Source organism: Rhipicephalus sanguineus, chromosome 11, assembly GCF_013339695.2.
Source record: "Rhipicephalus sanguineus isolate Rsan-2018 chromosome 11, BIME_Rsan_1.4, whole genome shotgun sequence".
NCBI classification, from domain to species: Eukaryota; Metazoa; Arthropoda; class Arachnida; order Ixodida; family Ixodidae; genus Rhipicephalus; species Rhipicephalus sanguineus.
Window position 1 is genome coordinate 61069073 of NC_051186.1, and position 27190 is coordinate 61096262.

The 27190-nt window shown below is 46.4% G+C and overlaps 1 protein-coding gene across 1 annotated transcript; it reads right to left on the minus strand.

Annotated features, from left to right (window-relative positions):
* Positions 1 to 6197: 6197 nt before the first annotated feature.
* On the minus strand, positions 6198 to 24716 carry LOC119373885 (collagen alpha-2(IX) chain-like). The gene is made up of 6 exons (XM_037643943.2): positions 24557 to 24716; positions 23816 to 23851; positions 21731 to 21916; positions 16077 to 16259; positions 13776 to 13955; positions 6198 to 6892 (listed from the first exon to the last, which is right to left on the minus strand). The coding sequence occupies exons 1-6, from the start codon at positions 24606 to 24608 to the stop codon at positions 6288 to 6290; spliced, it is 1242 nt and encodes a 413-aa protein (XP_037499871.1). The 5' UTR covers positions 24609 to 24716; the 3' UTR covers positions 6198 to 6287.
* Between the last annotated feature and the right edge of the window lie 2474 nt (positions 24717 to 27190).

A 27190-nucleotide genomic window follows, 5' to 3' on the forward strand; every position in this document is an offset into this window, starting at 1 on the left:
AATGCTTGGATGCCAAGTTTGTCGTGTGGCTTTAAATTTATTATGAGCTCAGTGTGAAGAGCATAAATTTACATCTGCCCTGTTGAGTCACTGGCTGCATCGCAATGCGCAGTGTTCAGTTTCGTGGGAGTTTCACTTTTGCCGAGGTTTGCATCGAATGATAACAACGTCGGAACGCAAGTTTAATGTCGCCTTGGATTTTTTTAGAGCTCCCTTTGACAGCGTAATGATATACGTAAACAAAAAAAAAAACATGGCTGATCCCTCCGTCATAGGAATCGGTATAACACGAAAGTGAAACGTGTCTTCACAGAAGTAGTGCTTATGATATATGAGAGCTTGTACAATGTCTATTCGTGTTTGGCAGCTATAGAACCGTTTGACGTAGATGCACCCATGTTGACAGCATGTCTCTATCGCGACGACTAACGCCCATGATCATGATTAAACCACTGTGGTAGCTGACGGTGCGAACATATATTTGGACACAGCGAATCGTGAATCCCGCGTAAGGATGATATCAACAAGCTCATAATCAACATTGGTACCCGGTATGCACTTCTTCAAAGCGTCGTCAATTAAGGAGAGAAACGGCACGGTGTGCGCTTTCTAGCAATGGGTAGCCGACGCCTGTGCTCATGCATACACTAACACACACTGCGCTTCAGCAACGCGGGAGGTAGAGGTTCGTAGCCTGAGCCGCAAACGCGTGCGTCCCGCTGGCCTCTGTCTCGCAGGCGCTGCTCTCGCTCCACCAAGGCACGACATTCGCCCGTCGAAATCGCGTCCTTTCTGCAACGCATATTGCAGCAGTTTTGTTAGTCGGTGCTCTCGCAATTGAAGCAGTCGGCGGCAGAGAAATCCCGTTCGTGCACGTGGAAGCTGCACTACTCCGATGAGCCGACGCACGCTAACACGAATCCAAAGGCAAAGAACGTAAGTGCGTCAAGGGTGCCTCGGCGACGCCAGCGCGGCCAGTCTACCTCTCTGGTATTGAGACGCTTTAACCATGACCTCCGATATCACGTGCAATCTCGGAGTAAGCGCTAGTAAGTGTCGATCGTGAAGCATTACTTCTTTTCACCTCTCACAGACGGCGGCACCGCCCCGCTCCGCCCGCCGCGAAAGAGAAGGTGTGAAAGATATAAGGCGCGTTCGCGCCGTGCCTCGCATCTCCCGAGTTGGCTTAGTCGGTAGAGCGTCGGGCGCTTGCCGTCGCGGCCGCAACGTCGTGGGTTCGATTCCCAGCGGGGTATCTTTTTCTTCGTTTTTTTCTTTCTCACCCGTTGGCGTCCATTTTATCAACGTCATATCCGTGACGGATGTACTTGGTGGACCCCGGCATAAAACACTTTCGTGTTAAAATTCGGCAGATCCCACGCACTGTGGGCATCGATGTAATCGAAGCAGCCAGCAAACAGCTACATCGCCTTGTTTGTCTTTGAGCCAAATGAAATCATTCATGCCATGGCATCAAGTCCACCATATATCGCATGTTTGCTATGCACGCATGCATGTACAATCTAGTGTACACCATGCCAATGAAACGCATATTCTGGTATTAAATGCATGACCTGTCGCTTATATTCATCACGCACTCGTGTCATGCAATACCAATTTTGGTATATATCACGTTAACAAAACGGCCGGAAGCGCACCATGAAAATGGCATGTAAATCATACCGTACATGACATGCATAACATGATTCGCAAGTTAAGACCTCTCATTTATGTTCGTCATACAGTCACATCGCGCAATACCAATTTTGGTGTATATCAAAGGAGCGAAATGGCCGCGAGTGTACCATGAGTAGAGCATGTAAATCATGCCATACATGACATGGATAGTATGGTTTTTCATGTTACCACCTGTCACTAATGTTCATCATACAGTCACATCGCGCAATACCAGTTTTGGTGTATATCAAGCTATCGAAACTTGAAACTGCCGCGAATGCATCATGAGCGTGGCATGTAAGTCATGACATACATGGCATGTATATCATAGTTTTCATGTTACCACCTGTCATTCATGTTCTTCATACAGTCACATCGCGCAATACCAATTTTGGTGCATATAAATCTAGCGAAACGGCCAGGAATGCACCATGAGCGCGGCTGTAAATCATGACATACATAACCTGCATGTCATGATTTCCATGTTACCACCTCTCATTTACGTTCGTCATGCAGTCGCGTCGCGCAATACCAATTTTGGTGTATGTCAAGCAAGCGAAACGGCGCGAGTGCGTCATGAGCATGACATGTAAATCATGTCGTGCATGTCATGCATGTCATGATTTTCATGTTACCACGTGTCATTTACCTTCGTCATACAGTCGCTTCGCGCAATACCAATTTTGGTTACATCAAGCTAGCGAAGTGGCCGCGAATGCATCATGAGCGTGGCAATTAAATCATGACATACATGACATGCATGTCATGGTTTTCATCTTACCACCTGTTATTCATGTTCTTCATACAGTCACATCGCGCGATACCAATTTTGGTGTATATCAATCTAGTGAAACGGCCGCTAGCGCATCATGAGCGTGGCATGTAAATCAGGTCGTACATGACTTGCATGTCATGACTATCATGTTACCACGTCTCACTTACGTTCGTCATACAGTCTTGTCGCGTAACACCAATTTTGGTGTATATCACGCAAGCGAAACGGACGCGAATGCACCACGAGCGTGGCATGTAAATCATGACATACATGTCATGGATGTCATGGTTTTCATACTACCACCTGTTATTCATGTTCTTCATAAAGTCACATTGCACAATACCAATTCTGGTGTATATCAATCTAGCGAATCGGCCGCGAGTGCGCCATGAGCGTGGCATGTAAATCATGTCATACATGACATGCATATCATGATTTTCATGTTACCACGTGTCAGTTATGTTCGTCATACAGAAATATCTCGTCATACCAGTTTTCGTATGTATCCCTTCATTTAAACGGCCGCGAGCGCCCCGAGACCATGTCATGTAAATCATGCTGCACATGACATGCGCGTGAAGATTTGCATGTTAGGACCTGTCATTATGGTCGTCATGAACTGTTGTCACGCCGCACCAATTTTGGTATATATGAAATTAACGGAACGGCCGCAAGAGCCCAAAGGCCGTGGAATGTAAATCATGCTGTTCATGACATGCGTGTCATGATTTTCATGATATGACCTGTCATTTATGTTCGTGATGAGGCCATGTTATGACACACCAATTTTGGTATACATCCGATTAACGTAACGGCCAGGGAGCCCAGAGGCCGTGGAATGTAAATCATGCTTTTCATGACATGCGTGTCATGATTTTCATGATATGACCTCTCATTAATGTTCGTAATAAGGCCATGTTATGACACACCAAGTTTGGTATACATCCGATTAACGAAACGGCCAGGAGAGCACAAAGTCGTAGGCGGCTAGATAGATAGATAGATAGATAGATAGATACGCTCAAAGTCGCAGAAGTTCGCTAAGAAATGCTTCGCATTTAATCAATAAATATTTCATGCCCACTTCGACGATGCATGTTTCTTGCAGAGGCGTGTTTCATTTCGAATAATATCGACGCCTGATCACGCACCGTGTTCGCTTATTCGAATGTCGCTTTGGTTGTTTCGACAGCTCGCTTGGTCAGCATCATACTATACAGGGGCGTAGCCAAGGGGGGGTTCAAACCCTCCCCGAAAATTTTCAATTTTGCTTGCGTATATGTACACGCACACATACAAACGCACGCACAAACATACATAAAGTATGGTTGGACCCCCCCCCCCCGAAAAAATTTATGGCTACGCCCCTGATACTATACAATGCCCACTGGGATTGCGCATGTTTATGATTATGCCGAGATTTGTGCCCAATAATAAGCGCATCTGAATTCGCGAAGCCATCGAAAATTTAATTGCCATCTTGGTTCTTTTTTCAGCTCGTTTCCAAAGCGGCATGCAAGGCTTTTTATTACGTGCCGAACGCATGACATTAATACGAGGCACGCCGTGGTGGATTAATTCGGATTAATTTCGGCCACCTGGGTTTCTTTAACGTGTGCGTAAATCTAAGTACGCCGGTGTTAGTGCATTTCGCTCCCATCGAAATGCAGCTGCTGTATGCGTGAATCGAACCCATGACCACGATTTTAGCAGCGCAACACTTCAGCCTTCTAAGCAATCACGGCGTGTCGCATGCAAGGCCAATATAAACGCTCAGTGCAAACATACAGCTTAATTCTGTTTACAGGGAGCCGCGACGGGAAATGTACCGCAATCAGCTGAATTAAACACTTGGTACTCACTGTACGTTATTTAAACTGTGGTGTAATAAGCCCAAATACTCCGCTGCTGTAACATTACAAATGGTTGACTCGGAAAGCCAGCGCGCAATCTCGAAACGTACAGCGGCTGTCTATTTGTTGTAACTTCGGTTCATAAACGCACTTCCCTTTCAAATGAGCACGATCATCGCGTTTCTCCCCGTCAATAGTTCGTAATTCTGTGTACGACAAAAACTGCTTCAAGGTGACAAGACCGCGAAAGCATCGCGGCGAACTGCTATAATCCACTCTTGACGCCTCTGCTCCTCGGACTGCTTGCATTGGAAACGGTAGAACATGACAGGAAGTTTTCGGCTGTTCGACATTTTTAAACTTTTGTGACAGTTCACAATGCAGCAGGACTGCGTGCCTGCTTTCGAGTAGGACGAAGGAACGGCACCCATAGCGTGAAAAATGCGAGATAAAAGCCCCGGGGAGCACGTTCTCCGCGCGCGCGATGGGAAAACCAAGCAAGAGCGACCCGTCCCAGCTACCGGAGTTTTCCCCTCTCTCCGCTGGGGCGGCGGACGGCGCTGAGCAAACTTGAGCGTTGGAGGCCTATCGCACCGTCCATTCGCCAAAATCATTTCAATGTGGGTACCGCTTTCTCGTTCAAGCACGTCACATGCGCCCGTCCTGTCCACTTACCTTCGTCCTTGTTCTTTCGCGCAACCCTACACTATGTGTTCACCTGTGCACCAACTAGCCCAAATGAGAGCTATACGTCACATAGTTCATTCGGCGTCGTCCTAAACGAAAAAAAAAGTACTAAATGTCGACGTGTGAATGTAGAATTTTAGCAACACCATGTCGTGAAGTGTCGGCGATTTGGAAAATCTTTTTGATACCGCAAAGCATGAACTGGCGTCTGCAGAGGATGGTTAGCGGTAAAAAAGACCTGAGGCCACGTACTTCAACAGCAGTACGCGTATTCATGCAAACAGAAAAGCAAAGTGCACAATGTTCTACTTCATCCACTTACGCAAAAATACAGGCTCTCTTTCTATTGTAGGCGCTAGAGCAAGAAGTAGATACTTTGTTGGCTTAGTCGCACAACACTATTTATATCGTGGTATAGGAAACACACAATTAAAACACGTGCAGTTAAAGCAAGGAAAAACGTCCAGAACAGGGCAAAACACGAATGTGACCAAAGGCCAGTACCCCATTGATTGGCAGATTGCACTTCTCTCACAATTAATAGATACGTTAGGACGGTTGCGTGCATTAGTGTGGCAATGGAGGGCACATACATCACCATTAGGCTGCGGTCAACGCGCTTTACTCGCCAACAATCGACTCAAACCGCATACGGCGAAGCGCCGCAGCGTAGATTTGTATACGCGCCGCCGACCGCCTATCCACACAAACGCGGCGACGGTGCTGCCACCTATAGCCAAATCTCGCGGCGAATAGGTGGTCGAAATTTACGGAGGCCTCGACTACGACGTCCCTCATAATCATACCGTGGTTTTGGGATGTTAAACCTCAACAATTATTAGTATTATTATCTTCTTTACGTACGGCGCATTGGATTGACGGAACCGGGCATTTTCTGGGTTTGTATCGGGAGGACCAGAGCTACCCCTCTAAACATCATGGAAGAGCCAGACAACAAAGGGGGCAGTCTGCGCTTACTGTCTCGCTCGTCCTTGCTCTGCGAGTTTGCGCTTCCAGAAAAGTATGCAAAGTACCTACGTTGGTGAAAATTGTTTGAGTCTGCGAGATTGCCGCCGAAAGCAAAAAAAAAAAGAAACGCCATCAAGTATACGCAGCTCCATAGTATTTCTTAACATGTAGATTTTGATTTGGTAATAAAACACTACAAACGTGCTACAAAATTCGTAATAAAACACCATTTTAAGCATTAATTATTGCTTTTATTTTGAACATTTGAGGCAATTTTTGAGAGGATAGAAGAGTTAGTCGCCCTCTCGTTGACCCGCTTGGTTAGATCAGCGGAGTCTCTTGTTTTGCCTGGGTAGTCCATCGCTCAGATCGAAAGGTTTCGGAGATAACCCGGCTGGGGAAGGGATTCTGGAATGTGGAGGCGGTACATTTTGTAAGGGAGGCTGAGTTGGTCCTAGATGGATGTTAGGGCTTCCTTGTGCAGGGGTTTGTCCGTGTAAACCAGATGCGCCAGTCTTCATTACTTGGCCAGGCATGCTGGGATGAGCAGATACGCCTGGATTAAGAGGCGCGTTGGGAAAACCAGGCGCACCGGTTTGACCTGGAATAGCTGGGTGGCCAGGTGTGTTCAACTGGCCTGTCACGGTGGGTTGTCCAGGGATAGTAGGTTGACCAAGCATGTTTGGAGGTGCGGAGTGGCCGGGTATGGGAGGCGGGCCGGGTGGAACCTGGCCTTGATGAATAGGCTGATTTGGTTGTCCTGGTAGGGTAGGAGAGCTTGGTGAACCGATAGTGTTGGGCAGAGCAGGTTGACCCTGTGGCAAGGGGTAACCAGGTTGGCCGAATGGTCCGAGATTGGAGGGTGTAATGGCCTGACCAGGCACACCACCGGTAGGCAGCTGATTACTTATTTGGCTTGCAGCTTTGTTATCTGAGAAAGAACAAAGGTCATAGACAGATAAGTGTTTTTCAGATGGTATTGTGGCGGGGTACATCAGATATACTCTTCATGTAAAGAACTCCGCGTTGATTATAAGTGTGTGCAAGCGCTGATACCCCATATGCGTGTCGACCAACTAAATGTAAGAGTACGGGAGTTTCACGTTTCACGTAATCTGTAATCATTGCGAATGCACTAGCATAAGCAGAACCACGAATAAATGAGCACTACATTAAAGCTCGGGGCTTCAATATTGCACCTGCGTCTTCGTGAGCGTTCTGTACAAGGTGTTATACCTGACCAATACAATCTATTATTCACGAAGAGTCTAAAAAGCGTAACATTGTACGAGGTTGGACCTTAGTGCATGCATTTGGGTTTGAGCCGTTGAAGTGTGACGTATTTCTAGTGTTATTTCAAATAATTAGGCATTCCAACAAACATTCTGATCTTATATTTGGAACGGATATTTTGCTATTACATGTTCACACAGATTCGAAAACAGAACACATTCTAAGTCAAATCCTGCGTAAACTGTCAGCTACAGACAGGAAACGAGAACATTTGGTATATTTTTCTGGCTACTGCTGCCACTTCAAGCGGGAACTTATGAAGGGTGTACCTGTCGTGTGACTTTTACTTATGACTTTTAACAGCAAGCGCGAGGATTTGAAATGTTATAAATATCCAAGAACAAAAAAATACTAGATGCAACGAAACGGCCGCGCGTACTGCGCAAGGTCGAAGACATCGGACGCAAAAGTGCTGCGGTGATCAAGTGGATTCCGGCCCACGTGGGCAGTGATGTGTCGGAACGCGGGAACGCGAACCACAACGAGACGGCCAATGTGGCCGCGCGAGGACTAACCAACCGCGCGGCTGCAAACACGGCCGACTCGGAGTGTTGGTCGCGGTACAGTGCTAAGCACAGGATGACCACCTTCAGGAAAATAGTCAAATGGTACAGACTGAACAGGCAGACTATGCCGCCACCTCACCTGGGGCTTACCCGGAAGGAGGCAGTGTTATACAGACAATTACAGACGGGGTCCCTGCTCACCCCGGTGCTAGCTAAGCACGTGTGTCCGAGTGTGTACGCCAGTGACGTGTTTAGAGTGTGCGTGAAGGAGAGAGCTACCGCGGCTCACATCCTTTGGGACTGTAGCGTAAATCCGAGAGAAGCCAGTGAGAAGACGACGATCCCGCCGCAGCTAGAGGCTGCAACGAGGATCTACGATCAAGACACACAACTCAAGGCCGTCCAGCAGGTCACGGCAGCTCTAGAGAGACAGCGACCGAGCGAAACCGAGGAGAAGGAGGGCGGCGCGCCAGGAAGGGGGCCGCGGCCCTCTCGGACCCGCGGAAGTAGCTCGGGAGCAAAGCCTCGAAGAGCACAACGCACGAGACTGACGTAATGGCCGCGCCGCGATGAACGCTCGTCCTCCCTGCGTGGAGGGAGCCTCATCATCTCTGCAGGCATTTCATAAAGTTGTTCTCTCTCTCTCTGCAACGGAACGCCGCTACGAAGTCAATAATTAAGTTGTATAAGATATTTAGCTTTGTTAACGTGTTTTGGCAATAGCAACCACATTCTTACCCAGACCAATGTGTGACATGGTCACTGTCAAGATGTTACTGATGTGTTAAGATGGTCACTGATTACGGTGTCCCCGAACTAACCTCGCTTTCTGTAAGGACGTATCATTAAACCGCAACATTTACCATTTCAAAACGCTAGGATTAGTCGCAATGCCAATTGGAAGCCGACCGAACAGGTATAATATTCTTCTTGGTAGAAGAAACAGATACCTTTACTTTATTAGGAATTATTCTCTTAAAAGAGCAGTGACATAAAATTTCAAGCTCCAGATCTGGCCTTCACTCGATAGCTTGGTATGCAAAAGTATTTTGAGCGAAGTGTGAATTGCGTCCGTTGCGTAGAAGTTAGTTTATTTCGAGGGCGAACAGCGTACGAAAGCTCAACGGTGCCTTCGGCAGCCTGCGGCATGGACAGTATTATGACGTGTTTAGCAGGCCCCCACGCCACGCCCGAGGCGCTGATTGACCATGCGCTATTGACGATAACGTCAACGATCTCACTGCTGTCATCTTGGTGCCGACTAACAGCGCCGCGTGGCAGCGGCTTCCCTTCGATTGTCTGGACTGGTTGCCTCAATTCCTGCGTTTTCGCCGCGCCGCTTCGAATGATTTGTCGTGTGCTCGTCAGCGTGTGATAACTGGGAACGACGATCTCCACTGCATTGCGTGCCAGCATATCGTGAAACAGTTGTGCGCGAATTACACCAGTGGCGTTTGAACTACGGCAAGAAGGAATGTCTTTGTCGCAGACAGCTGCAAAGTTCGTTTACAAAAGCTTCCAGGTAGGTCTGCGCATGCAATTTGCGTCTCTTCACGCGTCTCCGTGATGCATTGAACGTTGGCCTTATCAGCGCCTCTTTAGCCGCTGGCCTTACACACCAAAAAATGTGCTGTTTATTGGAGCTTGACGGTGACAAAAGCAAAATGCGCCAGCACGGACGCCTGGCTGGGGAGGAGACGCGCAGAGTGTCGGCAGCGCGCGCGCGCGCGCGCGTGTTTTTGTGTGTGTGTGTGTGTGTGTGTGTGTGTGTGTGTGTGTGTGTGTGTGTGTGTGTGTGTGTGTGTGTGTGTGTGTGTGTGTGTGTGTTAGCGGAGAGGGGAGAGGGAAACAAGGCGAGTCCGGCGTAATGGAAGTATCGGCAGACGAGAATACTGTTCTGGGCAATGCGCACTTATTTCGCTTTAAATAAATCGTTGAATAAATCGTTTGTCGTTGTTAGTCACCGGACTCCTTACGTTTGTGCACAGGATGAGAGCGCCTGTCCTGTCCACAACGTTTCGTTCTGTTCTGTGTTCTGGCCAGCCAGCATGACCCAAGCATGCGTCTCCAGATGCCTACTCTTCGCTGCTCGGAGTGGCGTCGATTTCAGAATCGCTTTCTTTTTTTTTCTTTTTTTTTTTGCAAAGGATCAAAGGGAGAATGATTCGCGACGTTGCGAATTGCAGCTATTTCGAATACGTCAGTATTTTCTTCATCACTTGTAGACACTGATGACGGCGACGACGACGATGGTGGTGACCAAGAGATGACTACGCTTGCTCGCCTAGCGGAAGAAATGAAAAACTCGCGTCACCGTTTTGTGTGGCCACGCGATCAGAAGGGGCCGTTTCGGAGCGTGACCGCGGAGGGTGACCGCGCGGCAGCACTTAGGCGCAGCAAAGTGGCGGGCTTTGCACCCGTTTTGAACCTGGCTCGTTGCTGGTCATATTAATCAAATTACGGATATTTATTCATCGCCCCGTAGCATTATCAGTGGTGAATCGTTATTAGGGGGTCGATAACTAGACGTGGACGCAAAAAAAAAAAAAAAACGCGACATGCGTAAAGCTGATGTCAATGCTCCTTTAAAGGAGGATTTTTTGAAGTCGCCGTGCAAGCAAATTAGCGATGGAAGTGCCACCAGTCCTCGAACTCATTGTCAAACCAGCCGGAGCAGTTGTCACATTATGGCGGCTTTAGCTACAGAGCTTCTATCCTAGTAATGAGGAGCTGGTGCACATACGCGTTGTGGCTTTAAGAACTGCAAACAATTATACTAGCTTTCTGAATTTTAAGAAAAATAAGTTTCGTGGTTTTCCGTGCCACAGTCACAGTATGAATAGGACATCCTTAGCAAAGAAAAAAATGCTCAAATCTTGTACTAAGCCGCGCAATGCTCGATACACAGCGAAGATCGTCAGACTCATGCTTATTTATTGCTGTATCTAGGTAGAACTTTTGTTTGAACTTTTTCTTTAACTTGGCCTGAACTTTCCAGCAGCGATGTTCAACTTTTGCTTCAACTTGGCTTGAACTTATCTGTAACGATGTTGAACTTTTGCTTGAACTTGGCTTGAACTTGGCTTTAGCGATGTTGAAATTTTGCCGGTAGGCTGGATCTTGCCGTAGAGCACGCGTACGAGCAGCATCGGACTGGAGTTTGCGCGTTCTGTATTGGAGATCTTCGTGCGACCGCAGCCTCTTCTGTTCCGTTTCTTCGTCATGATATTCCGGATTCAATCGACACTGCCTTCGCCGTTATTGCGCAGCGGCAAGCCTCGCTTGTCGGATCGCGACTCCTACCTCGGGAGGGCGATTTATCTGCAGGCGACCCATGGCTGCGTCAGGGGGATGAAACTTCGCGGTTTTTCTGTCCCGTGACCGCAGCGATCCTAACGTTTGGGGGCTGTACTACCTACGAGCATAAATGAACGCTGCTGTTCCATTTTATATTTATTACCAGATTACTTATTAACTCTGGAGTTTTTAATACACAAGTGAACCTAAAGGTTGCAGTTCGAGATTGCGAAAATACGAGCGCCACCCGGAGTGGAAAACGGGAACTGCGCAGTCCTATCTCTCACGGCGAAAAGGGGGCGTTTCTTGTCGCACGCCCATGTATGCTACGGCCTACGATGTCCCGAAGGCCGCTTATACCACCATAAAGTTTGTTTCGGCGAAACTGTCGAAATCCTTGCAAGCTTCAGCGAAACAGACGCATGAATGGATTCACGCCGTCATCAGAAATCGTGCTGTGCTGAGTGGTGTCGAAATTCCTCACGCCACACGGGCATAAAATTATTTCGGATCCCGGCGGACGAAAGGTACGATCTGCATTCTGCTCGCTTTTTCTACGCTTGCACGGCATATCAGGATGCGGTTGCAGCAGTAGCTGTGTAATTTATTCGAGCATACACGTGCATGATTTATTTATTATATTGTGAGTGTCTGCTTTGCGGCTTGAATTGTACTGTGTACTTGAATTTACTGTATGAATGGTACTTTTAGGCAATAAAACATTCAAACCAACTCTGCTCTTTATTCTTATCAAATTTATGTGTACACGTAAACAAAACCAGTCTTACTTAGAATAAGTGGTGCAAAAATAGGTGGATGGGCAAACCTTCATCGATCGCCGTTTCGATCATGTGGCGGGTTGCGCAACAGGAAGAATGTCGCGCGCTCGCCTTCTGAATACCTTTCACTCACTCGATATGGCTTGCTGGTGCATCCCAATTGAATATGGCGCTAAATCACCCCCCCCCCCCCCGCCATTCGCATCTTCAGTCCTCATTAAGATGGCGTCCCCCAGCGCGTGTCTGCAATTCGCCGTCATGTTATAGTACCGCCCCCAAACACCAGGTGTTCTTCCGGCGCTGAGAGCGAATATCGCGTACCATGGATGGTATAGGAAGTTTCACTCCCCTGGCTGCGTATGGTTAGGCGCAAGCTGTGCACTAGCTCTTATAACCACAAAGTGTCACGTGACAGTGGTGTGGCTATGGTAACGCGAACGCCCGTGGTTGGGCTAACTGCTCACATTGTCATTAAGTAAAACATGTTATAATACAACATCTACCTGTTTTCAGCACGAACCTAAAACGAAGTGCAAGGGTGAATGAAAAAGTTTCTCTTTAGCATTTCTTCTTGTTGCAACCTGCCTCATAACATTTTCCACGGTAGAACAACATCTACAAATATACCGTGCTCACGGAGAGAAACGCAACAACAAAACAATATCATGAAAACTGCGCGAAAAACGTGCACGGAGGGAGACAAGAAACAAAACATTAGGCACAAACCTGTGGCATGAGCACTCGCTAAAGATAAGCACGCCATGTCGCTGAGACTCAGGCTACTAAACGCGACGACGGTACTGGCTTAAGTTTACGAGGCAGTATTACGCCGATGTCACACGAACTGAATACGGGGTAATCAATAAGTATAGTCGAGCGCAATTTCAAGGTTATCTCGCGAGCGTCGACCAAGAACTACAACAGTGCCACGTCCCACAATACTCTTTCGAGGAGAGGGGGGTATCACGCAAGCTTCACTTACTCTTTTTGCTGTTCCTTAAGCTGCGATCACTTCCCTCTAAGGATGGCACATCTTCATTTGTTTTTTCTTTTTACGGCAACGCGTTATATTTTGTTCCACTGAGCAAGCCGTTCAAACGCAGCAGTGCCAAAAACCAGCTTCACCAGGTCTTTCCCAGCAATTTTGTTATCGTCCTCGGAGATAAGAGCCAACAAAGTTTGATCTCAATGAGTAAAAGCTAAAAATAGAGAGAAAGGGTGTAGAGTTCGTCGTAGGGGTGATTGTTGTAGCATGGAACAGCCAACGAGGGCGAGAAGAATGCGTAATCTTGATCTTCACTGTTCCGAAACGTGCTGCTAGGCCGGTCGACACTGGCGCGATTACCTTCATATCGCGCGCGACTGTACGTGAATAATTTATCGCTAAAATGGCGTGCTCGCGGGTTCAAACGCGACACTTTAGGGTTAAGTAATGCACATACTTTCGTCTCCCCCGTCTTGAGTGCGTGTCATATCGGCGTAATTTTGTCTTGAACGCTTACGTCAGAGCTAAAATTACCTTGAACGGCCTAATTCGTATAGCGATATGACGCGGTTATCACCAGCAATTTCGCATACGAGCAGTTATGCTAAATATTTTGGTGTTCCATTTTAATCGGTGAGTGCTCTCCTAGATGAATGGAAAATTTCCGTGTCACGTATTTTCAAAGAACATATCATCAAAAGGTGGCCCCAATACAACCAGGAAATATTTTCGCTGTTATCATCACATTCACTGTGACCAAGCCTATTGCATGCGGTTGAATTGATGACGATGTTGTAGTCGTCATATCTTGCCCGTGGAAGTCTTATCGCAAAATTTGAACCCAATTTTGTGGACGTCAAAGGTACTAAGGTATGATAAAATTTTGTTATCGTAGATATCATTGTTCCGTTACGTCGACATGAATGGGAGAGTCACTACAAAGTCACAACTTACAGCTGCATCTTGCCTTGCATCTCTTGAGAGTTCTGAAGGCGTTTCTGTTCTTGCCACATTTATTGTTTGGGAATGGAACACACTCGTTAGTTTTGTCGTTAAAGAAGTAGCGCTTTTGTGCGATAAAGCACCTTCCAGGTTCCGGCGGTTGGCTGCATCTGGCCTCTGGCTTTACGGATGCTGTAAATAAAACGTTTTCCTCGCATGAGCAAAGTGAGAGATAAAAGCAAATTCTCTGGAGAAGGTGGCATAGCGCATTATATGTGGTGAATTTTGCTTATATCTGCTTACGACTGCATCATAAGATCCGTTGCCGAATTGCAGTTTTCATTCTTAAAGGAGAAAAGTAAACATCGCTTTGTTCCTTGTGGTCTATGTTGATGCGAGGGGTGGTGGCCATTGACAGGTACGACGGCACATCCAAGATGCTTTTGATGAATTTATTCAATGAGCCTGTTATGACACCAAACAACCCATATGAGCCGATGTTGGCTCTTACAATAATTTTGCCTACACAAGCCAACGAAATCAATATTTTTGCCATATTCAAAGGCTATTGACCATCAATAAATTGTGAAGCACGAAAAAAAAAAAAAAACTTGGAGGATGCTTGAGCTTCGCCTTCGAGAGTAAAACGCGATAGCGTAATCGGGCCCCGTGAGCATCGCCTTCAACCGTGCCGCAAAGGAAAAAAAAATGGTTTGTGCGCGTAACATTAGCCGTTTCAAACTTTCCTAAAATACGTACTGCAAATGGATTTGCGATGTGCCCGCTACGCCATAATTCTTCCTTTTGCAATTGACGAAGTACCCATTACGCGTCCCTAAGGGGCCACGCCTACCTGCACAGATGCACATTTCGTAATGGGTGGGGAGCTTTAAACCACTCACTCGTTTCGGAATTGGCATGTTTTGACACAAGATGCGATTCTACGATTCTGCCACGCAATACTGCACGCGTTAAAGAGCCAGTAAGCAGGCTGCCACTTTCTTTTTTTTTTTTTTTGCATTTCCCAAACGAGCTGGCTGATTCGTGCAGACAGTAGCGGCGATCACATTGATGAATTGCACAGCGCTGCGCGTCGCGCAGGCGCTGTATTTCGAAAAACGATTCCCGCGTTCCTCTCCAGCGCTTGTCCAATACTCCCAGTACGCGCGGTGACGCAATCTTTCCCATGGGCAACATTACATTGTACCGGCTTCGTCGATTGGTCCTCTGCACTACGAAATGGCGCGCCTTGCCCTGTGGTGATGTGGTTTCGGCCGCATATTTACAGCGCTTCTTCACCGCACCGCTAGATTAAACCTAGCGCCGCTCTGACAAGTGCGACGCGTGGAGGGAGCCTTGCTCGGTCGTTGCCTGCGTGCCAGTGACGTATTTTCTGGCGTCATGTCTTGCTTGTTTTTTGCTTGTTTGTTTTTTCTCTTTCTGTAATGCCCCTCCTGCTCGGGTCAAAGTATTGGCCTGCAGTATTTCTAAATAAAATAAAAATAAAAATGTTACGATGCCGAAGTGGGCGTAGCCACGACAACGGGTTACACGTACCCCTTCTGGCTGCTTAGTAGAGTGGGAAGGCCTAGCGAGAAATCGCAACCAGTCGAAGCGGGTTGCTCTGTATCCTGTAACTTCCTTCTTTACCTATTTTCAAAATTCTTGCTGCCGCGTGGTCACATCGTACAAGTGCGCAGTTATCGCTTCGTCATGCATTTTGTGCCGCGGGGTTGATTACTCGCCTCTAAGGAACTCCTTCCACTACATGACATTCCTATAGTGGTTTTATACGAAGCGGTTTCAAGCCTTGGCGTGACGTCGTTGTAGGACACCTGCTTGCCACGCAGAAAGCTTGGGTTCGATTCTCACTAGGACCGAATGTTTGTTATTATTTATTTACATCTATCTAGAACTTTAACTCACGGAACACGCTGATTTTTCTCTCACAACATAAGATGCCGACGCCAACACCGGAATTTCTGCGAAACGAGCTCTTTAACGCTATCGCGTTAATACCTGCCACTTAGTCAACCTTAGCATAGTAAGAAATTAGATATCACATAGCCAACGCCAGTAAACAGTGCCCACTGTTGGCATCTTGCTGGCAGTGTACGAGAAAATGTGCTAGGATGAGTAAGCACGGTAAGACAGGACAAAATATTTCATTTAAAAGGTGACTTTTTAAACATGTGCTTGCAAAACCTAAATGACGAAGCATACATATATTTTTAGTAGTTTGGGTTTTTGGACGTAAAGTTAGCACATCAAATTTCTCACTGCGCGCATGCTCTCAGGAAGTGTTCTACTTACGTCTGCAGTCGAATTGACACTTCAACTCAGTCACGTAACAGTTTCCTCCACCGCCGCAAATAGTGCGATTAAACGCTTTGCAGCGATCGATTCCAGCATCGTAGTACCAGGACACAACAACTGGTCCACAGGGTCCGACGGTTGGTGGCCAAAGACACACTTTTGACTTCTTTTGGGTTAGGACTGTAACAGTGCGAATTTTTGTCAGTGATGACACGAGCATATAAAAAAATGAGCACGAAAGCATTGAGCAAGCACATTTATTAATTGTATATTGTCATCAAGAAAACAAGAACGAGAAACTGCTGACGAGCTGTGATCTGTCATCGGTTTTTTTTTTCCAGCAACCATGTTGTGATGCTGTGTTTGTTAAGTGGACGCTGGGCATGCGAAATACAATTACGCCTCGTGGGCTAATGTGATTATGAGGAGAACCATTTCACCTTCCAAGGATAACTCTTCCCGTTATACCTCCAGCGCTAAAAGAGAAGCGCGACTCCTTACATCACAGTATACCAGTTTACACCCATAAGGGGGCTTTGCAAGGGTGTCTATAACTAACACCCTTACACCCTACGAAAAGGGTGTTTTTCACATATCAAAACACCCATGCCATAGGGTGTTGCCACTGGCGTAACACCCACATCATGGAGTGTTTCCAATCGCCTTAACACCCTTGTCACTGAAAGAAACGTGAAAAAAAAATTGGCCGCGCATCTGCCCGCTGCGCTGGAAACGTCGTCGAAAGACGGTAGTCTTCGGTCGGCCATACTACATGAGTCCTGGTCTCATCCGCGGCCACCCGTGATGCTGTTCCCAGGGCCACTGCCAGGTGGCAGCACCACATCGTCGGTAGAGGGCTTTTTCGTGCATAGCGTCGCATTTTCAGCGCAGTGTAAGAAAAACTAGGGTCTATAGAATTACGTATCTATGTATTTTCTAGTGAAGGAACACACCACTTAATACTTACGTATTGATGTTGCGCCTCTGATATGCGTAATATTTCCTTTTTGATGGACAATGTTCACAAGTATGAACACAGCTACCAGATCAAAATGGCTGGGCGTTCAGCAAGTGCTTAAACTTTGACCGGGTGACTGAATCGTATGACAGACAGACAAGCAGACCACAATTTCTGCGTTTAAGTATCCCAAGAAAGGCTATCGTCTTTAATAAAATCTACCGGTTAGGCGAGCTAACTGTTCATCCATCTCTTTCTTTCTCTTCTTCTTTCTTCTCTACCCTTTCCTTTCTATTATTCCCCCTTCCCGCACCCCCAGTGTAGGGTAGCCAACCGAGCCAAAGCTTGGTTAACCTCCCTGCTTTTTCTCTTCGTATCTCTTTCTCTCTCTCTACCGGTAAGGGAACATGCAATTACAGATGACATCAACCTGGAAGGTGCGCGCAAGCGCCAAACCGTACACGCAACTTAGTGTATTGTGAAATACCCCATGGACGAAGCGCTTGCGCTACACACCCTCATACTGACCATATGGTATATATATATATACAGGGTGTTTCAAGAAATGTGTCCAGTATTTTTTAAAAATCACAGAAAGGAGGTATCTGCGTGCTGCCTGCGGCGTTACCTTTACTGTGGGAGAGGGCATTTTGAGATGCGTACAAACATTAATTACGGCAGTAATTATAGAAATTAAGAAAATTAACTTTTCAACCAGTGGAACTAAGTGGTCGAGTCAAATGGGCGAATGGAAGCCCTTCCGGAGAATAGCCCATAGCCGCTTTGAAATTTCTGAAAGGCGGCCACTGGTAATCACCGCGGAGCGATGAAATCTGGCTCATTTTGCTGGCGATACCGAAACCTATGCACCAAAAAGCGCGCCTGCCATTCACTGCGGAAACGCCCTCCGCGACGACAGTGTTTCCCTCGCACGGGGAGGGGGGAGGAGGGTAAGCTAGCGCCGTTATCATCCGTTCGTTTCGTGGCAACGCTTATCCTGCTCCCTCCCCCCCCCCCTCCCCGTGCGAGGGAAACAGTGTCGTCACTGCGGGCGCTTCCGCAGTGAATGGCAGACGCGCTTTTTGGTGCGTAGGTTTCGGTATCGCCAGCAAAATTAGCCAGATTTCATCGCTCCGCGGTAATTACCAGTGGACGTCTTTCAAAAATTTCAAAGCGGCTATAGGCTATTCTCAGGAAGGACTTCCATTCGCCCATTTGACTCGACCACTTATTTCCATTGGTTAAAAAGTTAATTTCCTTAATTTCTATAATTACTGCCGCAATTAATGTTTGTACGCATCCCAAAATGCCCTCTCCCACAGTAAAGGTAACGCTGGAGGTAGCACGCAGGTACCTCCTTTCTGTGATTTTTTAAAAAATACTGGACACATTTCTTGAAACACCCTGTATATAGCCATAGTGTCTTCAGCCGCCGTTCAGTGCCGGTGGGAATATTCCTGTTCCGTTTAAATGAACAATAAACATTAAAATAATAGGCGTCAATGTATGGTATCCTTGTAGATAGCCCTAAAAGCGGCATATATTTTAATCTAAACTCGCCCACGATCCAACGACATTTTAATCAGCGAGTCTCATTTATCATTAGTCAGGCTGAGGTATGGGCCATGGGCGTTTCGATAACCCATCACGCGAGGCACGTGGCCAGGACTTTTTTTCGGGGGGGGGGGGGGGGGGCAAGGCCTAATTGTTTGAATGAACGTCTTTCCATGGCAAAAAGAAAAACAGCTGCCCGGGAATATAGAAGGCTGGACGAATTCCGCACGGGGGAGGGGGGGGGGGGCTGGCCTGCCGGGCCCCCCCACTTGCATACGTGCCTCCATAACGCCCTTAACTCTTAAATTGTGTTTTAGTTAGAACATCACCCTTTAAAGGCTATTTCGGGAAGGAAAACACCCTTACATCCTAAATATTGCATTAGGCAAAAGAGTGTTTTGCTTGCTTGAAACTGCCTTCAGTGTGCAAAGTGGTTAACAGTGTACTTATGAAAATAGATTACGACGGAGTAAGGCTTAGAAAAAGTATATGAAAAAAGGAAGCTGTCTTTCAAAAGCATTTCATCGTGGCATGGATTGGTATCTTGTAATATGCGGAGGTTTTCAAACGCTGGGAAACATAAAATTTTAACCAGACTCTTGCTATTGCTCAATATCTTTTACGTGCGAAATGTTTTGTCTAATACTACCTTATAAAGTAGAAAAAGTCTAGACTACTGTGGCACCCTTATGTGGGTATCTGTGCAATATTAAATGATGCCCCGCCACGGTGGTCTAGTGGTTACGGCGCTCGACTGCTGACCCGAAGGTCGCGGGATCGAATCCCGGCCGCGGCGGCTGCATTTTCGATGGAGGCGAAAATGTTTGAGGCCCGTGTACTTAGATTTAGGTGCACGTTAAAGAACCCCAGGTGGTCGAAATTTCCGGAGCCCTCCACTACGGCGTCTCTCATAATCATATCGTGGTTTTGGGACGTTAAACCCCAGATATTATTATTAATATTAAATGATCATGTTTAACGATATGTTTAGGAGGCACGCCGTAGCATCAGTGTCTCATCATTCGCGCGTTGACCTTAATTCCCGACCCGATAAAGTTCCACTTCGTGGGGCAGTGAAACGCAGACGTAATAACGTACAAGGGTGCTCATGCATTTTGCCTACATCACGCGGCCGGTATTTCAACCCACGCCTTCGACTGGGAAGGCTTCACCGCAGAAACGAAAATAAAAATAAATAAAAATGAAAAACGAGAAACAGAAAGCAGTAAAAACATAATGAATAAAAAACTGTTGTAGTGGCTTAGCTAGGTTATGCCAGGATAACGTAGCGTTAGCAAAGGTTCAGCTAATTATTCTTAGCTTTCCTGATTGTCTAGGATTAGCTTGCTTATCATGCTTACTGCTGCTCCAATGACACACACACACACACGGTATAGGTATTATGTCGCACATGTATATTTATTTTGCCAGCGCAACTACTTCGGGATCCGATGAGTTAAGCTTCTCCGCTCTTCTGCGCCGTTGAGCAGCATTTGCGCTCTCCTTCCCCATGGCTATACCACACTGGCAAACGCCAGTCAAAGGCGCTATCAAGCGGCTCCAGCACAGTGTCAGACGGCGACTGCACAGCGAAGGCGAAGAGCTGCGCGCGCCGGCGCCAATACGTCTGCCAAGGCTACGACGTCACTCCTTTCAAAAGCGCAGACCGGCGGCTGCGAGTCGCGCGCGGCGGCGGCGGAGTGAGCGGGTGGTGCCGGCTCCGGTGCGTGACATCACTGATCCTCGCGCATACGCAGCACGGCTCTTGAGTATCCACGCGAAACTGGCTCGTCTAGGCTAGTGTAGCTAACGCTACAATAATTGAAGCATCAAAATAGACCGTTGCATGTAAATGCACTTCGCACTCTGGAGCAGCAAATAAAAAGTAATGAAAGAATAACAAAAGATGACACAGTAAAATAAATAGAAAGAAAATGAAATATCTATAACACCAATAGTAAAGAGGAGTACTCTACGGACGTACATATCCCTCAAATTATTCGCATCAGTACAACGCCAAAAGAAAGGACGCGTACAGAGTAGCTCACATTTTGCATTAGTGAGTATCGTAAGCGTCGGTTATTTTAGCTTTTTATATAATGTTGATTTTTTGTTATGTGAATGGCCTACCTTTGCATAAATATGCTCTACGATGTGTAAATTCTTTCAGCCAATTTCACTGTCTTGTGTGTGTGTGTGTGTGTGTGTGTGTGTGTGTGTGTGTGTGTGTGTGTGTGTGTGTGTGTGTGTGTGTGTGTGTGCTTGAGTGTGTGTGTGTGAAAGTGGGCGCTAACTACACAAGGTACATACTCTATAAATTGAAAAGCAATGCACTCTCACTCTGTAGACTACATAGGCAATCGACGCATACTATTAGCGCATGACGCTTCACGAATCACACGCCGTAAAAAATTTTAGAATCCGTCAAGTACGAGCGGACTTACAGAAATTTGTCTCACGCTTCGATTGCTTTGTCTCTACTTTCGTGTCAGCGAGCGCACTGAAAGCTACCCAGGGAGGGGGATGACAAGGGGGCAAAAGGATGCGTCCCCTAAGCAGCGCGCGTCATGCGCTTGAGCACTTTCTTTTCTTTTACTTTCTGCAAACGCGCTGCTAACTTTCAGTGTGATCGCGAGCGCGCGCGCGGGCACGTGGCGGCATCCCGCAGCGACCAAGCTAACTATCCAGCTCACCATGCTCAATTCAGCCAATGGCGGTAACTGTGTTTATCGCGCAGTATTTTGGGTAGCCTATATGACATCATTTGTAACCAGAAGAAGGAGCAATTTTTAGCTGAATTTGAGAATGAATTGTAAATTCTAGGCCGCGTGCAGCGCTATAATATTTGGCTCACGTGTTCTAGGGAGCCTGCACTACCGATCGGCAGCGTTTTCTGACCATGCTTCGAAATTTTTGGAGGGCCGCTTTAAGATTACACAATAGTCGTCTTACAGGTGTTCGTGCGGTGCCTTCTCCAGATAAACATCTGTTCTGTTTACAATGCAGCGGTTCATGAATAGTTAACATCTGAGCTAGAGCCAAAGCTAGCGCGCGTGTTGCGAGATCATTCATTTTCTCAACAGGCTGCAATGTGCTAGTGATATGGGTAGCTCAAACGACTCAAGGAAAGTTAACTCACGTTGACATTCTTCCATGCATTTTTGGAACGTGGGAAAGAGGTTGTTGCCTCCAGCGCAAACTCCAGGTGGCAGTGAAACGCAGGTGTGACGCTGAGTATCGAAATACCAGGCGGTCGTCATCAATGGGCGGCAGACCCCAATAAAAGGGTCCTTCAAGCATTGTTTCGGCAGTCTCTCATAAATACCTGAAAAACCGTGATTATTTCAGTGGTACGTAAGGAATGAATAATCAAGAAGCCTTAAGCGTACACAAGCGAATGTTTAAAACATTCAGCCGAAAATCTAACACTACATATGCCTCGCAAGAAAAGCCATGGTAGGGTCTGCTCGGTTGTACAGGGGTGGTCAAAAGTTCCAAGGCCGCAACGCCCGGCCGAGGATGCTGCTATCGGGGCGCAGCCATCGCAATAACGTCTTGGCACACGCTGGCGTCGAGCCTGTGCGTAAAAGGGGGGGGGGGTGCATCCTTCTCCATTTCTTGCTCTCATTGATAAGAAAGCGAAGTATAAGCACGTTGCGTCATGTTCCCTCACTGTCCGCTCTTCGATTTTTAATACTGTGCAGCCTGTAGTGAGGTAGCAGTCTTCCGGAAAACTTAAGGGACGTTCACACCAAGCGCGGATCCGGAAAGCGGAGAGGCGTATCCGGAAAGCGGACGCGGATTATCCGCAAAAGCGGAAAACACGCGGCCGCTTGCCCGGATCGCTCCTGGACCAATTTTCTCTGCGCGGAAAAGTTAGCCGCTTTGGCCGCAGCTAATCAGGGCCCGAGAAGCGCGCGCGCAGTATTGCGTAGTGCCGCAAGATGGTGGTATGTCCGCCGTGGATTGGTGGATTGCTCCATCACTCCATCACCGCGGCGGAGCATGCAGACGGCAACGTGGTCGGTCTGAACAGTCGCGTGGCCTCGCTGCCTCTCCGCTTTGGAAATCCGCTTGCCCGCTTGCGTGCTCAGCTTTCGGTGTGAACGTGCCTTTACGCATCATCGTTGAGGCCACATTTAGCTAGGCACCGTATACATACGGTAACCGTAGTTTTCGGCTTCCTGGAGAACAATACCGTGCGTTTACCTTTCCATTGGCACTGCGATGGCTCCATCAGCCGTCTTCGCAGGCCAATTCCCTATTCGCTGCAGGCGAAGATGATCGCAGACCGAAACCTATTGAGAAGCACTTGTGTTGGGGCTAGTTGGAACGTCTTAGTGGAATAAGCAGCGCCGCACAGAAGTATACAATTCAAAAAGCAAACACTGAGGGAACATGACACACTATGTTTATTCCTCGATTTCGTATGAACGATAGCAAGGAAGGCAGAGGGAGGCCACCGCCTTCCACGCACACGTTCGACACCAGCGTGCGCCAAGGCGCGCTAGCGATAACAACGCGCCGATAGCAGTGAGCTGCTACTGCTCGGCCGGGCGTTGCGGCCTGGGAAATATTGACCAACCCTGTACATATATTTGAAATTTGCAGCGCGCTTCTCTGACACACACAAAATACGGCGCAGGGTGAAGCACATGTGGACAGGTCACGCGCAAACTAACAAGTGTTTATTTATGAAATCGTGAAGAATATATATACAGAGAAAGGTAGAAGAAGAAACATAATAAATGGAGAAGATTTTTTTGTGTGTTAGTAGCGCGCTCAAAACTTCGAATATGCGTTGCAGCCAACGCTGTTCTGTAAAAAATAAAGATGAAACGGATAACGGACGTGCACACTTTGCTGGATAACAAACGAAAATGTGCTGTCTTATTACTCTGTTGCGCAAACCTTTCATGACAGCAAATGCCTATTCATTTGTAGTGCTGTTCATATGTTCAAAACGTATCTTGCCTATATGCAAGGCTTGGAAAGCGGCGAGCAAAAGTAACTACAAAAAGCTTATTTTCAGTTATTCAAGCTCCGCTATAATGGCACCTAAACGTTGTCCAGCATGCCTACCTGGAATTCGGGGAGTTTCAGGAACACCAGTGATAACTACTTTCATTTGTTATGTGGCACACATTACAAGTAATTAAACATTGATTTTACCTAGCCACCGGGGTGTTAGGAGTAGAGCAAATATTACAAGATATCACATTACCTTTGTTGCTCTGTGCGTTGACACGTAGTAGGAGGACTGGAACACACCAGTAACATCAATAAAACACAATGTTAAAAAAATCACATCGATAAAACAACGCCAATAAACACGTTTAGTGTCTCAGAATTTCACCTGGAGATGATATAGACTTCACTCAACATGTGTACGAAAGGCTTTACCTTTAAGGTTGTGAAAAGCATAAAAAGTGTGTGTTTTTTTTTCCTCAAGCATCAATTGCATTTCTTTGTGCGTGCGGCATAGGGATTTCACACGTGTCGTTTACGCAGACATGAGTCGTGTAGAGTGAGGGAGGAATTATATAAAGATAAGCTACAGCCGATGCTTATAAATGGCCTGAGCACACCTAGTATATATTTGACGACTTGTAATGGTTTTCTCATAACGTATAGCTGACAATCATCACTGTCCTCGGCAATCAATCTGTTCTCATTCTTAAGTATGCTTTGAGGCATTTATCACACGCCTATTTGAAGCTTTCGAGCTATCTTAGTATTTACTACGTTGACAAAGCTGCCAAAAATAATTCCTTTAACGGGTAGAATATCACACTACGAGATAATAAAAATTGTTGGGGTTTAACGTCCCAAAACCGTAATAAGATTATGAGAGACGCCGTAGTGGTGGGCTGTCGAAATTTCGGCCACCTGGGGTTCTTTAACGCGCACCTAGATGTAAGCTCACGAGCCTCAGGTATGTCACACTAAGAAAGTAACAACTTACATTGCGTGAATGACACGCAGAGGAGAACGAGCTTGCCAGTTAGGAGCTTCATTCCTTGTCATCCGATTCTGTGATCAAGTGAGCTCAGCGACAGATAAATAGAGCTCTGTGACCTTCTCTTCGCATTCGGAAACATTATTTCGTAACAATCCCCTCCTGTTGTGAACCTACAGCCTTTGTTATCCTACGACGCATATCTTTGTGGCAGGTACGGCAGTGCTGACCGCGGAAGTGAGCATTCTTTCCCCGAAGGCCTCGCAAAATGCCCTTTTCATTGTGCTCTGCAGCTCACTGGGTTTTAGGCTTCTGAGAAACGAGAATTTCCTTCCTACCAGTTTTGCTGAATTCGACTACTCTCTGGATTGTGGTTTGGTGATTAATGTATATGGGCAAAACATTTTGGGTTCTGCTTGCGCAGCCTTGCAGCGTGGAATTTCTTAATCGCACTTACCTGTATAATTCACAACCGTACATGAGAACATGAGTCATATTTTTTACGCAAGCACTATAAGCTTGCTTTGAAACGATATATGTGTACGTCTACCAGCGGATAACATACGTTATTTGTGGTTTCGGCGAAAAAATATGCGTTAGTGAGCCTCCTTGTTTGTTACGCACAATTCAGATTGCTTAGGTTTTTCGAGAGTTCGCGTATGTGGGCCGAGTGTCTCTCACCTGTATCTAACAACCAACAACATTTAAAAGACATCTAACCAACCACATAAAAAATTCCTACGCAGTCGATCTTCAATATAATGAAGTAGCAATGGGACCACAACACAGTTAGCTATATTTGATATTCGTTTTAACAGCATAGATAGAAAGCGGCACTATCAAATCGGAAATCTGGCTCGCGCGAGAATATTGGATACACGAATTATTCTAGGCTTCAAACTCACTATAAAAAAGGTAAGACTTACACGTACCGTTTCTGGCATTTTCAAACATTACGGACCAAAATATAAGAGGCAAACTGCAACAGAGCAAAGTTCGCTTGACAAAACACGTCTGCGTTGAAATTTATTTCAAGAAGGATGTGATCACGCTTTATCCAAATTTTAAATGTGGCAACCACATAAAAAAAGTGTTGGTTGCAAATTGTCTTTGAATAATTATTTTGCTTTTTGTCCTACCTTTTCGCTTTTGAGCCTCTAAGAAACAAAATATTTCTTCGTTATAGCCGATATCGCGGCGGCGTCGCCTTTTTGTTTTATTATAAAAGTAATAAAGAGTATTGGATGGAATCGTGGCTAATCAAAGTTCGTATTCAGTTCATTATAACCTATAATTCGCTCTATCTGGGATTGTTATAGCGAGGTTCAACACTATATTAAGTTTGTAAGAAACTCGACCTTCAACACGTACAAAACGTTTTGTTCAGTAGTTTACTATTGCCGAAGAGGAAGACAGGACCAACGAACACTGACATCTGAAAAGCTTCCTCTTCGATGTGCCAGAGCTGATGTTTTATTTTAAGCGCGCTTATTGGTCTGTTTCAAGTGCAAGCTGTTCAGATGTCACTAACCGCTCGTCTTGCATAGCGCTGTCGTCGTTTCTTGCCTTCACAATCTCCGACAACGAACGCTCACTAGCTCGCCCCAGTTTACTATTTTAATATCGAGGGAAATCGGTGTGTTTTTGAGGGTTTGAGCACTTCAGTGTCTGAAAGCATAACTGTCACATGTCATCATCACCAACTTCACTACAAAGACTGTTACTAAATGCGACATGTTTTTGTGCTAGCTACGAACACAAACGACGAACCTTTCCGTTTCTGTTGTCATATTGAATTCGAGACAGTGTCGTAAGGACGACAGTCTACACTGCTTTCTTTGCTACACCTGTTTAGGCAATCGATCTCTAATCGTACCATTGTTTCCTGGAAATCACCTTGTCTCGGAAGCCAAGGGGGAGCTGTGGTAACCTCTACGTGCCTACAAAGAAGTGAAACATGAACTGCCCCCGCATAAAACATGTGGCAGAACGTTTACAGAGACGGTATAGCACCTGTTTCGTCTAAAATTTGAAGAGGCTTTTAAATGACTTTAGCTTTTAAATGATTTAGCTGTGGCGCATACTATCGCTCATCTGGCCAATTCTTGCCGTTAAAAGACGCTGACAGTCGACCTACTATGGACAGTAATAAAACTGCGGCAGCTACGCACCTGTGGTGCAAACACTGATGAAACAGCTGAGCTGTTGGCGTGCCCCTTCTCCTTCCATCTTCCTCACGCATACTTCCCTTTCCCACCTCTTGGTATACTATGCTTCACCCTTTCCCCTGCTCGTTTCTCTGCTCCTCGCGCTCACATCCCTCCTCCCTTCGTATACTATACTTATACATGGCTATACTGTGTTTCACACTCTCACCTCCTTCTCTCCCTGCTCCTAACACCACTTCTCTCTTTTTTTTCTCTCTCTCTCTCCCTCTCTCTATTTCTTTCTATCTCTTTCCTTGATTCTTTCTCTTTCTGTCTTGTTCTCTGTTTTTCTGTCTCTTTTTTTTGTCTGTTTCTCTATCTCCCTTTGCCTATTTGTTTGTCTACCTTAGTATTTTTGCTCATGTTCTTCCCTTAATTTGTGATTCTTTCTTCCTATCTCTTAATCTCTCTTTCTTTCTTTCTTTTTTTTTAT